This window comes from Heterodontus francisci, chromosome 6 (assembly GCF_036365525.1).
Source record: "Heterodontus francisci isolate sHetFra1 chromosome 6, sHetFra1.hap1, whole genome shotgun sequence".
Taxonomy (NCBI): Eukaryota; Metazoa; Chordata; class Chondrichthyes; order Heterodontiformes; family Heterodontidae; genus Heterodontus; species Heterodontus francisci.
The window spans coordinates 116,922,228-116,935,770 of record NC_090376.1 but is presented as its reverse complement, the minus strand read 5'-3'; the positions used below and the strand labels follow the sequence as shown (position 1 = coordinate 116,935,770).

The 13,543-nt window shown below is 46.4% G+C and overlaps 1 protein-coding gene across 5 annotated transcripts in view; it reads left to right on the top strand.

The window, feature by feature from the left end:
• Positions 1 to 13,543, top strand: part of atp11a (ATPase phospholipid transporting 11A) — a 249,630-nt gene that overhangs the window by 45,732 nt on the left and 190,355 nt on the right. For all 5 annotated transcript variants that reach the window (XM_068034156.1, XM_068034155.1, XM_068034157.1 and 2 more), the window contains exons 4-6: positions 514 to 594; positions 8,887 to 8,994; positions 9,282 to 9,410. In XM_068034156.1, the coding sequence (XP_067890257.1) occupies positions 514 to 594; positions 8,887 to 8,994; positions 9,282 to 9,410 (318 nt within the window). The remainder of the gene's footprint in view (positions 1 to 513; positions 595 to 8,886; positions 8,995 to 9,281; positions 9,411 to 13,543) is intronic.

Sequence of the window (13,543 nt, the reverse complement as noted above, 5' to 3'; positions counted from 1 at the left end):
CCCTCTGCCACAGGCACACAGTGGCAGCACTGTGTACCATCTACAAGATGCACTGCAGCAACTCGCCTGGGCTTCTTCAACAGCACCTTCCAAACACATTTTTTTTGACCCAGAAAAACGAGGGCAGCAGGTGCAAGGCACCACTAGCACCTGCACGTCTCCCTCCAAATCAAACACCATCTGACTTGGAGATATATCGACATTCCTTCACTGTCGCTTGGTCAAACTCCTGGAACTGTCTTCCTAACAGCATTGTGGTTGTATCTACACCAGATGAACTGTAGCGATTCAACAAAGCAGCTCACCACAACCTTTGCAAGGGCAATTAGGGAAGGGCAATAAATGCTGGCCTTGCCAGCGACGCCCACATCCCATGAATCAATAAAAAATAAACTGCACAAAACATTCAATTATTTGCATTGTTATTTACTATTTACACTTACCGAAAAGTGATGAAATAGCCTAAAATTGAGCTCCTTTCACAGTGGATTAATACGTTCTTTTTATTTTCAGTTGATCATTGATACTCCGACCAGTCCAGTAACCAGTGGACTTCCACTTTTCTTTGTAATCACCGTGACAGCAATCAAACAGGTGAGGCATTGGACAGCCATGGAGTCATAGAAGGAAGCCATTCAGCCAGCCCATCGTGTTCATGCCGGCTCTCTGTAGGGCAATCCAAACAGTCCCATTTCCTGCTCTAACCCCCTAGCCCTGCAAGTTTATTTCCCTCAAGTGCCCATCCAATTTCCTTTTGAAATCATTCATTGTCTCTGCTTCCACCACCTCATGGGCAGCGGGTTCCAGCTCATTACCACTCACTGCATAAAATAAGTTCTTCCTTGCATCTCCCCTGCATCTCTCACCCAAAACTTTAAATCTGTGTCCTCTCGCCCTTGTACCATCAGCTAACGGGAACACATTTTCTGCAGTTCTGAAGAAGGGTCACTGACCTGAAACGTTAACTCTGCTTCTCGCTCCACAGATGCTGCCAGACCTGCTGAGTATTTCCAGCGTTTCTTGTTTTTATAACACATTTTCTTTGTCTGACTTGTGTGAGGGAAGTGAGGGTGGAAATCGCAGAGGCACTGGCCATAATTTTTCAGTCTTCCTTAGACTTGGTGATGTTGCCAGAGGACTGGAGAATTGCAAACGTTACACCCTTGTTCAAAAAAGGGTGCAAAGATAAGCCCAGCAACTACAGGCTGGTCAGTTTAACTTCAGTGGTGGGAAAACTTCGAGAAAAAAATAATTCGGGACAAAAGCAATAGTCACGTGGACAAATACGAGTTAATTAAGGAAAGCCAGCATGGATTTCTTAAGGGAAAATCATGTTTAACTTGTTGGAGTTTTTTTGTGGCGGTAACAGAGAGGGTTGATGAGGGCAGTGCTGTTGATGTGGTGTACATGGACTTACAAAAGCCGCTTGATGCAGTGTCATACAACAGACTTGTAAGCAAACTTGTAGCTCATAGAATAAAAAGGACGGTACCAACATGGATATGAAATTGGCTGATTGACAAGAAACCAAGAGTAGTGGTTAATGGATGTTTTTCAGGCTGGAGAAAGGTTTGTAGTGGAGCTCCCCAGGGATCAGTGTTGGAACCCTTGCTTTTCCTAATATATATTAATGACCTAGACCTTGGTGTACAGGGCATAATTTCAAAGTTTGCAGATGATACGAAACTTGGAAGCATTGTGAACTGTGAGGAGGTTAGTGTAGAACTTGAAAAAGACATAGACAAGTTGGTGGAATGGGCAGGCAGGTGGCAGATGAAGTTCATTGCAGAGAAATGTGAAGTGATTCATTTTGGTAGGAAGAACATGGAGAGACAATATAAAATGAAGGGTACAATTCTAAAGAGGGTGCAGGAGCAGAGGGACCTGGGTGTATATGTGCATAAGTCATTGAAGGTGGTCGGACAGGTTGAGAGAGCGGTTAATAAAGCATACAGTATCCTCGGATTTATTAATAGGGGCGTAGAGTACAAGAGCATGGAAGTTATGTTGAAATTTTATAAGTATTACTTCGGCCTCAGCTGGAGTATTGCGTCGCATTTTAGGAAAGACTTGAGGGCATTGGAGAGAGTACAGGAAAGATTTACGCGAATGGTTCCAGGGATGAGGAATTTCAGTTATGAAGATAGATTGTCGAAGTTGGGACTGTTTTCCTTGGAGAAGAGAAGGCTGAGAGGTGATTTGATGGAGGTATTCAAAATCATGAGGGGTCTGGACAGGGTAGATAGAAACTGTTCCCACTCATGAAAGGAACGAGAGGGCACAGATTTAAAGCAGCTAGTAAGAGAAGCAAAAGTGACATGAGGAAAAACTTTTTCACACAGCAAGTGGTTAAGGTCTGGAATGGGCTGCCGGAGAACGTGGTAGAGGCAGGTTCAATGAGACAGTTATATGAAAAGGTAGAATGTGCAGGGTTATGGGGAGAAGGCAGGGGAATGGAACTGAGGGAATTGCTCTTTCAGAGAGCCAGTGTGGACACAATGGGTCGAATACCCTCTTTCTGTACTGTAACGATTCTGTGATGAGTTGGAGGAACATTTGTGTTGTGGAAAGTAACATTTGTGTCACAGGTGATCAGAGACACTCTTCCACGTAAGGTGTAAAAATAATAGGGTAATAAAAGTAGGGGATTTCAACTTCCCCAATATTAACTGGGATAGTCTTAGTGTAAAAGGCTTAAAGGAGGCGGAATTCTTAAAATGCATACAGGAGAGCTTTTTGAGCCAGTATGTAGAAAGTCCTACAAGAGAAGGGGCAGTACTGGACCTAATCCTAGGGAATGAAGCCGGACAAGTGGTAGAGGTGTCAGTGGGTGAGCATTTCGGGGATAGTGACCATAACTCTGTAAGATTTAAGGTAGTTATGGAAAAGAGCAAAGTTGGACCAGAAATAAAGGTACTGAATTGGGAGAAGGCCGATTTCAATATGATAAAACAGAATCTGGCCAAAGTGGATTGGGAGCAGCTACTTCTAGGAAAATCTACATCACATCAGTGGGAGTCATTCAAAGAGGAAATTGTGAGAGTTCAGAGCCAACATGTACCTGTTAAGGTGAAGGGTAGGACCAACAGGCCCAGGGAACCCTGGATGTCAAGGAATATAGAGGATTGGATAAGGGGAAAAAAAGGGGCAGCACAGTGGCGCAATGGTTAGCACCGCAGCCTAACAGCTCCAGCAACCCAGGTTCAGTTCTGGGTACTGCCTGTGCAGAGTTTACAAGTTCTCCCTGTGACTGCGTGGGTTTCCTCCAGGTTTTGGATTGGGGGAGAGCGAATTTTAGTAAAATAAGGCAGGATCTGGCCAAGGTAGACTGAAAAGAGTTACTTGTCGGGAAATCTACAGAAGAGCAGTGTGGGGGGTGGGGGGGGGGGTGGGGGGTGCATTCTAAAAGGAAATGGGGAGGGTACAGGCCCAACATGTTCCTTCTAGGGTAACAGGTAGGAGCAACAAGCCCAGAGAACCATGGATGACCAGAAACATTCAGGGTACGATGAGAAGGAAAAGAGAGGCTTTCAGCAAATACAAGGAGAGCAAATCAACGGAAGCATTAGTGGAGTACAGAAAGTGTAGGATGGAGCTTAAGAAAGCAATTAGGAGAGCAAAGAGGGGATATGAGAAAGCTCTGGCTGGTGAAAGTAGGGAAAATCCCAAGATATTCTATAAGTATATCAATGGGAAGAGGATAACCAGAGAAAGAGTAGGACCCATTAGGGACTGTAGGATCTCATTAGTTGCACAAAGAGAAACGAAGTCCACCTGTAGCTTTAAGAAACTTTATTGAAGTACTTAATTGTTACATCTTCAGAAAACTTAACAATGAACTGAACTAAACTAAAACTAAAAGCAACACACACACTGAACTAACCAACCTTTCGCGCCAAATCAAGCCTTATTATAGTTATTCATACAAATCAGTAACACCTACTCTTTGTTCCCAATTGGTTTACTGACCCCTGCAGTTTCATCTTGTCAAAGCCTGTTTGGTGTCCTGTTTTAGCAATTTGTTTTAACTTCTTACTCCAGTTTCCCATCCCCTTATCTCCTTGTGAACCGTTAGGCTGACTGTTTTACAAAGGGTTATTATTAAGCAGTCTACAGCTGTCTTGATAGTTTCTGTTTGTTAGTCTGCTTTTGCTGATAAGCTGCCTCTGCAGCTCACTTTAAATGTTCCCATTGTTCTATCCCCATAGTTCTGTTCCCACAGGGACCAAGGGGGAAATCTGTGGGTGGAGCCAGAGGACATTGGTAGGGTGTTGAATGAATACTTCACATCTGTCTTCACCCAAGAGAACGAGGATGTAGATATGGAACTCAGAGAGAGAGACTGTGAGGTTCTTGAGAAAATTGTCATAGGGAGTGACAAGGTATTGGAGGTTTTGGCAGGCTTAAAAGTAGACAAATCTCCAGGTCCGGACGATTTGTGTCCCAGGATGCTGTGGGAGGCGAGGGTGGAGATTGCAAGGGTGGAGATTGCAGGTGCTCTGACCCTAATTTTTAATTCCTGTCTGGCCACGGGGGAGGTGCCAGAGGACTGGAGAACAGCTAATGTGGTCCCATTATTTAGGAAAGGTTGTCGAGATAAGCCAGGGAACTACAGACCAGTGAGTCTCACGTCAGTGGTAGGAAAACTATTGGAGAAAATTCTGAAGGAGAGAATCTATCTCCACTTGGAGAGGCAAAATTTGATTAGGAATAGTCAGCATGGCTTTGTCAGAGGGAGGTCATGCCTAACAAATTTGATTGAATTTTTTGAGCATGTGACCAGGTGTGTAGATGAGGGTAGTGCAGTTGATGTAGTTTATATGGATTTCAGCAAAGCCTTTGACAAGGTCCCACATGGGAGACTTATCAAGAAAGAAAATGCACATGAGATACAGGGTAACTTGATGAGGTGGATTCAAAATTGGCTTCGCTGTAGGAGACAGAGAGCGATGACAGACGACTGTTTTAGTGATTGGAAGCCAGTGTCCAGTGGCGTACCACAGGGATCTGTGCTGGGTCTCCTATTGTTTGTCATTTATATAAACGATATAGATGACTATGTGGGGGGGTAGGGTCAGTAAGTTCGCGGATGACACAAAGATTGGCTGAGTGGTTAACAGTGAGGTTGAGTGTCTTGGGTTGCAGGAAGATATAGATGGGGTGGTCAAATGGGCAGAAAAGTAGCAGATGGAATATAACGCTGAAAAGTGTGAGGTGATACACTTTGGAAGGAGTAATGTGACACAGAAGTATTCAATGAATGGCCTGACACTGGGAAGTTCCGAGGAACAAAGGGACCTTGGCGTGTTTGTCCATTGATCTCTGAAGGCAGAAGGGCAGGTTAATAGGGTGGTGAAAAAGGCATATGGGACACTTGCCTTTATCAATCGAGGCATAGATTGCAAAAGCAGGGAGGTCATGTTGGAGTTGTATAGAACTTTGGTAAGGCCACAGCTGGAGTACTGTGTGCAATTCTGGTCGCCACATTATAGGAAGGATGTGATTGCATTGGAGGGGGTGCAGAGGCGATTCACCAGGATGTTGCCTGGGATGGAACATTTAAGCTATGAAGAGAGGTTGGATAGGCTTGGGTTATTTTTACTGGAGCAGAGAAGACTGAGGGGTGACCAGATCGAGGTGTACAAGATTATGAGGGGCATGGACAGGGTGGATAGGGAGCAGCTGTTCCCCTTAGTTGAAGGGTCAGTTACAAGGGGACACAAGTTGAAGGTGAAGGGCAGGAGGTTTATGGGGGATTTGAGGAAGAACTTTTTTACCCAGAGGGTGGTGACAGTCTGGAATGCACTGCCTGAGAGGGTGGTAGAGGCGGGTTGCCTCACATCCTTTAAAAAGTACCTGGATGAGCACTTGGCACGTCATAACATTCAAGGCTATGGGCCAAGTGCTGGCAAATGGGATTAGGTAGACATGTCAGGTGTCTTTAATGCATCGGTGCACACTCGATAGGCCGAACGGCCTCTTCTGCATTCTGTGTGATTCTGTGATTCTGCTCCGGTTTCCTCCTACAGCCAAAGACTTGCAGGCTGATAGGTAAATTGGCCATTGTAAATTGCCCCTAGTGTAGGTAGATGGTGGGAAAATTGAGGGAAGGTGGAGATGTGGTAGGGAATATGGGATTAATGTAGGATTAGTATAAATGGGTGGTTGATGGTCAGCACAGACTCGGTGAGCCGAAGGGCCTGTTTCAGTGCTGTACCTCTCTATTCCTCCATGACTATGACTCTAGGGCAGATCTCAAGTGCTGAAAACAGCAGAGGCACTAGAGGAGTATGGAAAGTGTAGGGTGGCACTTAAAAATGTAATTAGGAGGGGATATGAAAAAACACTGGCGGGCAAGGTAAAGGAAAATCCGAAGGCATTTTGTAAGTATATTAAGGGTAAGAGGATAACCAGCGAAAGAGTAGGGCCCATTGGGGACCAACGTGGCAATCTTTGTGTGGAGCCAAAGGACAAGGTGAGGTTTTAAATGATGATTTTTCATCGATGTTCACTGTGGAGAAGAATGATGTAGGTGTCGAGATCAGGGAGGGGGTTTGTGATATACTTGACATGTTAGCATTGAAAGGGAGGAAGTATTAGCTGTTTTAGCGGGCTTATTAGTGGATAAATCCTCAGCCCCAGGTGAGATGTATCCCAGGCTGTTAAGTGAGGCAAGGGAGGAGATAGCAGGGGCTTTGACACAAATTTTCAAATCCTCTCTGGCCACAGAAGAGGTACCAGAGGACTGGAGGACAGCGAATGTGGTACCATTATTCAAGAAGGGTAGTAGGGATAAACCAGGTAATTATATTCCAGCGAACCTAACATCAGTGGTTGAGAAAATATTGGCAAAAATTCTAAGGGACAGGATTAATCTCCACTTGGAGAGGCAGGGATGAATCAGGGACAGTCAGCATGGCTTTGTCAGGGGGAGATCGTGTCTAACTAACTTGACTGAATTTTTCGAGGAGGTGACTCGATGTGTAGATGAGGGTAAAGCAGTAGCTGTAGTATACATGGACTTCAGTAAGGCTTTTGATAAGTTGCTGCATGAGAGATTGGTTAAGAAGGTAAGAGCTCATGGGATCCAGGGCAATTGGACAAATTAGATCCAAAATTGGCTTAGTGGCAGGAGGCAGAGGGTAATGGTCGATGGCTGTTTTTGCGATTGGAAGCCTGTGACCAGTGGTGTACCACAGGGATTGGCGCTGGGACCCTTGCTGTTTGTAGTGCACATTAATGATTTAGACGTGAATATAGGAGGTATGATCAGTAAGTTCACAGATGACACGAAAATTGGTGGTGGTGTTAATAGTGAGGATGAAATCTTTAGATTACAGGGAGATATAGTTGGGCGGAGCAGTGGCAAATGGAATTTCATCCTGAAAAGTGTGAGATAAAGCATTTTGGGAGGACTGACTAGGCAAGGGAATATACAATGGATGGTAGGACCCTAGGAAGTACAGAAGGTCAGAGGGACCTTGGTGTGCTTGTCCATAGATCACTGAAGGCAGCAGCACAAGTAGATAAGGTGGTTAGGAAGGCATATGGGATATTTGCCTTTACTAGCCGAGGCATAGAATATAAGAGCAGGGAGGTTATGATGGAGCTGTATAAAACCCTAGTTAGGTCACAGCTGGAGTACTGTGTACAGTTCTGGTCACCACACTGTAGGAAGGATGTGATTGCACTGGAGAGGGTGCAGAGGAGATTCACCAGGATGTTGCCTGGGCTGGAGCATTTCAGTTATGAAGAGAGACTGAAAAGGCTAGGGTTGTTTTCCTTAGAGCAGAGAAGGCTGAGGGGGGACGTGATTGAGGTGCACAAGATTATGAGGGGCATTGATAGGTTAGATAGGAAGAAACTTCTTCCCTTAGCGGAGGAGTCAAGAACCAGGGGGCATAGATTTAGGGCAAGGGGTAAGAGGTTTAGATGGGATTTGAGGAAACATTTTTTCACCCAGAGGGTGGTTGGAATCTGGAACGCACTGCCTGAAGAGGTGGTGGAGGCAGGAACCCTCACAACATTTAAGAAGTATTTAGATGAGCACTTGAAACGCCATAGCATACAAAGCTATGGGCCAAGTGCAGGAATATGGGATGAGAATAGTTGGGTGCTGGATGGCCGGCACAGACACGATGGTTCGAAGGGCCTGTTTCTGTGCTGTAAAACTCTATGACTCTATGGTACCTGACTTTGTTGTGACGGGTTCTTGGGCTCCAGCAGTAGATCCCAGTGTTTTGATGTATGAGGATAGGGCTTCCAGCAACACTGGAGAGGGAGGCTCCAGTAGCTTGTGGGATCTACTCTGGATTGAAGGGTGTTGGGGCAGATTGGTACTGGTGAGTCGAGTTTGGATTGTGCTCACTGCTCCTTATAGTACCTTACCCGGCTTTTCAGTGCCTTACCGTGCTGCACTGCACCGCATCACTTCATACAATGGCTCACTGCCCTACATGGCATCAAAATGCGGCTTTTAGTTTTTAAATGACTCCCATTTTTACCTGGAGGCTTTTGACCAGTTCTTACATTACAAGGAAGTGTTTGGTCTTCAAAATACTCATTCTGTGCAGAATTCACTCCATTTATATTGTCTGCATCAATGTCTTTGCTGGTAACTGCTTCCAAAGAAAAGGAAGGCAAAGGTACCAAAATCGAACATGTTTACGAAATCCTTATTAATAGATACAATGCAACAGAAATAGAAACTGGAAATCAAGAATCGGAATAGAGATTGAAGTTATTTGCCCATTTGGCCTGAATATATTCTGATGTGAGCAATTTATAATTAACGTTCATATTCTCGGCTTTACACAGGGCAATGGGCAATTGATGCATTCAGTGATGTTTCCTCTATAACATATACTGCTCACTATTCGTCCACAGGGTTATGAGGATTGGCTTCGGCATAAAGCAGATAATGCAGTGAATAAATGTCCAGTTCACGTCATCCAGGATGGCAAAGTGGTTCAAAAACAGAGCAGAAAATTGCGGGTATGTAAATGTTTAGCAATCTTTTTGGGGGGAAATGGGGTTGTTTAGAATGTGCAGGGCGGAGGCGTGTTAGAGTGGGAAGGGTGGGGGTGGGTTGGAGCCAGCGAGTGGGGGTGGGGCCCGATTAGGGCCGGCGGGGCGGGGGTAGGTTGGAGCCGGTGTAGGTGGGTGGGTTGGGGCATGTGGTGGGTTAAAACTGGGGTTTGGGTGGGAGCAGGTGGGGTAGGGGTAGGTAGGAGCAGGCAGTGCAGGCTTTGCTTTTGATAAAATTTGCGATATTCCTGCAGGTTGGAGACATTGTAATGACAAAGGAGAACGAAACATTCCCCTGTGACATAGTCTTCTTGTCTTCGAGCAATGACGATGGAACATGTTTTGTCACTACAGCCAGCCTGGATGGCGAGTCAAGTACCAAGGTAACAGACCAAGTCGCCATATTCTTGCTACAGGAGCCAGCCTGAAATAAGTAACTCTCATTTCAATATTGAAAATCCATTCTCTCAATATAATTCCCTTGGCTGCTTGTTCCATATCACTCCTGACCCATCTGTGCAGAGTAACACTCAAACAAAACTGCTGTTTGCTAATTTTCCTACTGTTCCTAAACAACTGCATTGGCAGCTTCACAGCTGAGCCTTATCCTGTCCACACCTGTCATTCGCACACATGAGCAGTGACCAAGAGTAGGAGGCATACCCTCCAAGAAGTGATCTGACCCCCTTGACCTTACAATCTCATGTGGCCTTGCTACCCCATCGTATCAATCACAGATAAGGCCATCTCTGGTCATTTCCTTGTATTATAGCCACCTTCCCCCTCCTAACCCCACAGCTACCTTCCCCCTCCCAACCCCACAGCCACCTTCCCCTCTTCCCTCCATCCCCCTTCCTCCTTCCCGCGCCCCCCACTTCCTCCTTCCCGCCCCCCCTTCCACTTCCATGATGGAGGGAAGGTCATTGATGAAGCAGCTGGAGATGGTTGGGCCTAGGACATTACCGTGAGGAACTCCTGCTGTGATGTCCTGAAGCTGAGATGATTGCCCTCCGACAATCATAACCATCTTCCTTTGCATTATGTATGACTCCAATCAGCGGAGAGCTTTCCCCCTGATTTCCATCGACTCCAGTTTTGCTAGGGCGCCTTGATGCTAGACTCAGTCAAATGCTGCCTTGATGTCAAGGGCAGTCACTCTCACCTCACCTCTGGGAGTTCAGCTCTTTTGTCCATGTTTGAACCAAGGCTGTAATGAGGTCAGGAGCTGAGTGGCCCTGCAGGAACCCAAACTGAGCGTCACTGAGCAGGTTATTTCTGAGCAAGTGCTGCTTGATAGCACTGTCAACGACACCTTCCCACTTTACTGATGATCTAGAGTAGACTGATGGGCGGTATTTGGCTGGGTTGGATTTGTCCTGCTTTTTGTGTACAGGACATACTTGGGCAATTTTCCACATTGCTGGGTAGATGCCAGTGTTGTAGCTTTACTGGAAGGCTGCGTTTGCTGACAACACAGCCACTAGGTGGCGCTGCACTGGCACATGTGCAAATGCAGCCTGTTCAACTAAAACATCACAGTCAGCGACGTGCAGGCAGCTGCCAGAACTAAAGATGACGCTGCGCAAATAATCATACAAAGGCAACATAAACACAAAGCAGCACACAATGGCCGGAGTAATCGGCTAGCTGGGGAATGGCAGGAGAGATTTGGGGATGGGGAGAATGGCCGGAGGGATTTGGGGGTGGCGGGGGGGGAATGGCTGGAGGGAGGAGGAGAGCGCCCTTCGCCACCAAGGTCTTTGGCCACTCCCCACCACCAGCTTTTCCCCACCTCCCCCCGCCCCCCCCAGCTCCCACTCTGCTCCCCCCACACCCCGCGCTCTCCCCCCACACCCCGCTCTCTCTCTCCCGCGTTATGCGATGATGTCATCTGGGCATGCGTGTACCAGTCCTGGCAATTTACTTAATGACGTCATCTGCGCATGTGCCAACCGGTCCTGGCAATGCGGAACGCAGCACATGCACAGAAAGCAGGAGCCCGTTGGCGCATGTGCGCAGGCTGGCGCAGTCGGATGACGTCCCCGCTGGCTGCGTTGTCAAGAATTGCTTTGTTACTGGAACAGCTTGGCTAGGGGCACTGCAAGTTCTGAAGCACAGGTCTTCAGTACTATTGCTGGAATATTGTCAGGGCCCATAGCCTTTGCAATATCCAGTGCCTTCAGTCGTTTCTAGATATCACGCGGAGTTAATCGAATTGGCTGAAGACTGGCATCTGTGATGCTGGGGACATCAGAAGGAGGACGAGATGTATCATCCACTCGGCACTTCTGGCTGAAGGTAGTTGCAAGTGCCTCAGCCTTATTTTTTGCACTGATCTGTTTGGCTCCCACATCATTGAGGATGGGAATATTTGTGGAGCTGCCGCCTCCTGTTAGTTGTGAAATTGTCCATCACCATTCACTACTGGATGTGACAGGACTGCAGAGCTTAGATCTGATCCGTTGGTTATGGGATCTCTTAGCTCAGTCTATCGCATGCTTCTTACGCTGTTTGGCATGTAGGTAGGCCTGGGTTGTAGCTTCACCAGGTTGACACCTAATTTTGAGGTATGCCATTCAGTACCATTCGTGTCTCCTCAGATAAGGAAACAGTTTGTGCAGAAATGCAGCAAGACCTGGACAATATCCAGGCTTGGGCTGCTAAGTTGCAAGTATCATTACCTGGCACTTGCGTGGCACGAATGACTGTCTCCAACAAGAGAGAATCTAACCATCTCCCCATGACATTCAATGGCATTACGATTGCTGAATCCCCACTATCAACATCCTGGGAGTTACCATTGACCAGAAACTGAACTGGAGTAGCTCAAGAAGCTCAACACCATCCAGGGCAAAGCAGCCTGTTTGATTGGCACCTCATCCACAATCATTCACTCCCTCCACCACTAACCTACAGTGGCAGCAGTGTGTATCATCTACAAGGTGCACTGCAGCAACACGCCAAGGCTTCTTAGGCAGCACCTTCCAAACCCACAACCTCTACCACCTATAAGGACAAGGGCAGCAAATGCATGGGAACGCCATCACCTGCACGTTCCTCTCCAAGCCACATGCCATCCTGACTTGGAACTATATCGCCGTTCCTTCACTGTTGCTGGGTCAAAATCCTGGAACTCCCTTCCAAACAGCGCTGTGGGTGTACCTACCCGACATGGACTGCTGCTGTTCAAGAAGGCAGCTCACCACCACCTTCTCAAGGACAATTAGGAATGGACAATAAATGCTGTCCTACTGTCCTAGCCAATGATGCCCACATCTCATGAACGAGAAAAAAAGGAAGATGCTGGCAAAGCATCCATGCTGGTTTCTCAGCACCATTTACCCTCCCCCCCCCCCCCCCCTCCCTCCACTGCACCCCACCTCCAACAGCCTGGGAAAATTCCCCCTGCATGTTTGAATCCCAGCAATCAGGTTTCCACTCCTGCCACAGTACTGAAATGGCTCTTACCAAAGTCACAAATGACATCCTATGTGGCTGTGACAAAGGTAAACGATCCCTCCTCAACCTTTGCAACCTCACCATCCTCCTCCAATGCCTCTCCACTGTCATCCAACTGGGTGGGACTGCCCTTGCCTGATTCCATTCTTTTCTAGCTAATCATAGGTAGAAGAGAGTCACCTGCTTCTCTTGGTGTTCCGCAAGGATCTATCCTTGGTCCCCTCCTATTTGTCATCTACAAGCTGCCCCTTCGCAGCATTATCTGAAAACACACCATCAGTTTCCACATGTATGCTGAGGACACTAATCTGTACCTTACCACCACCTCTCTGAACCCCTCTTAATTGTCACACTGCTTGTCTGACATATAGTACGGTATGTGGAGAATTTTCCTCCAATTAAATGTTAGGAAAACCGAAGCCAATGTCTTCGGTCTGTGCTTTCATTCCTTGCTTAGTGGCTGCTCTGTTTTTCAAAAACACCTGGGATTGTTTGGTAACGATTCTTCATAATTTTGTTCATTGTTGGAGCAGGGAGAAGATGCATATCAAGCATACAGTTAATTTATTCCTGGAGCCTCACACTGATATTCCCAACATATTTTGAATGAGCCATCATAGTACCAAAACTTGACACCATATTCACCCCTCTGTCAAACATCTGTAATATTTCAAATCAAAACATGAAAAAATTTATGGCACTGAAGGAGGCCATTTGGTCTGTCATGCCTGTGCTGGTCAAAAAAGAGCTATCCAGCCTAGACCCACTTTCCAGCTCTTGGTCCGTAGCCCTGTAGGTTATGTTACGACTGAGGCGGGAAGAGTGCACTGTATTTTCTAATTCCACCTCTCCACAGGTCACAACATCTATTTAAATATTTACATTGGTTATTGGCTGTATCAATCATATATTAAATTTTTTTATCCCAGAACGAAAAAGAGCTACCACACCGAGTTTAAAAAATATGAAAGTTCCCCTTTTTTCAAAATTCCCCAACTACACTCACACACACTGGGAAAATACAGAAATTCAGTCTGCAGAGATGTGTTAGAAAAAA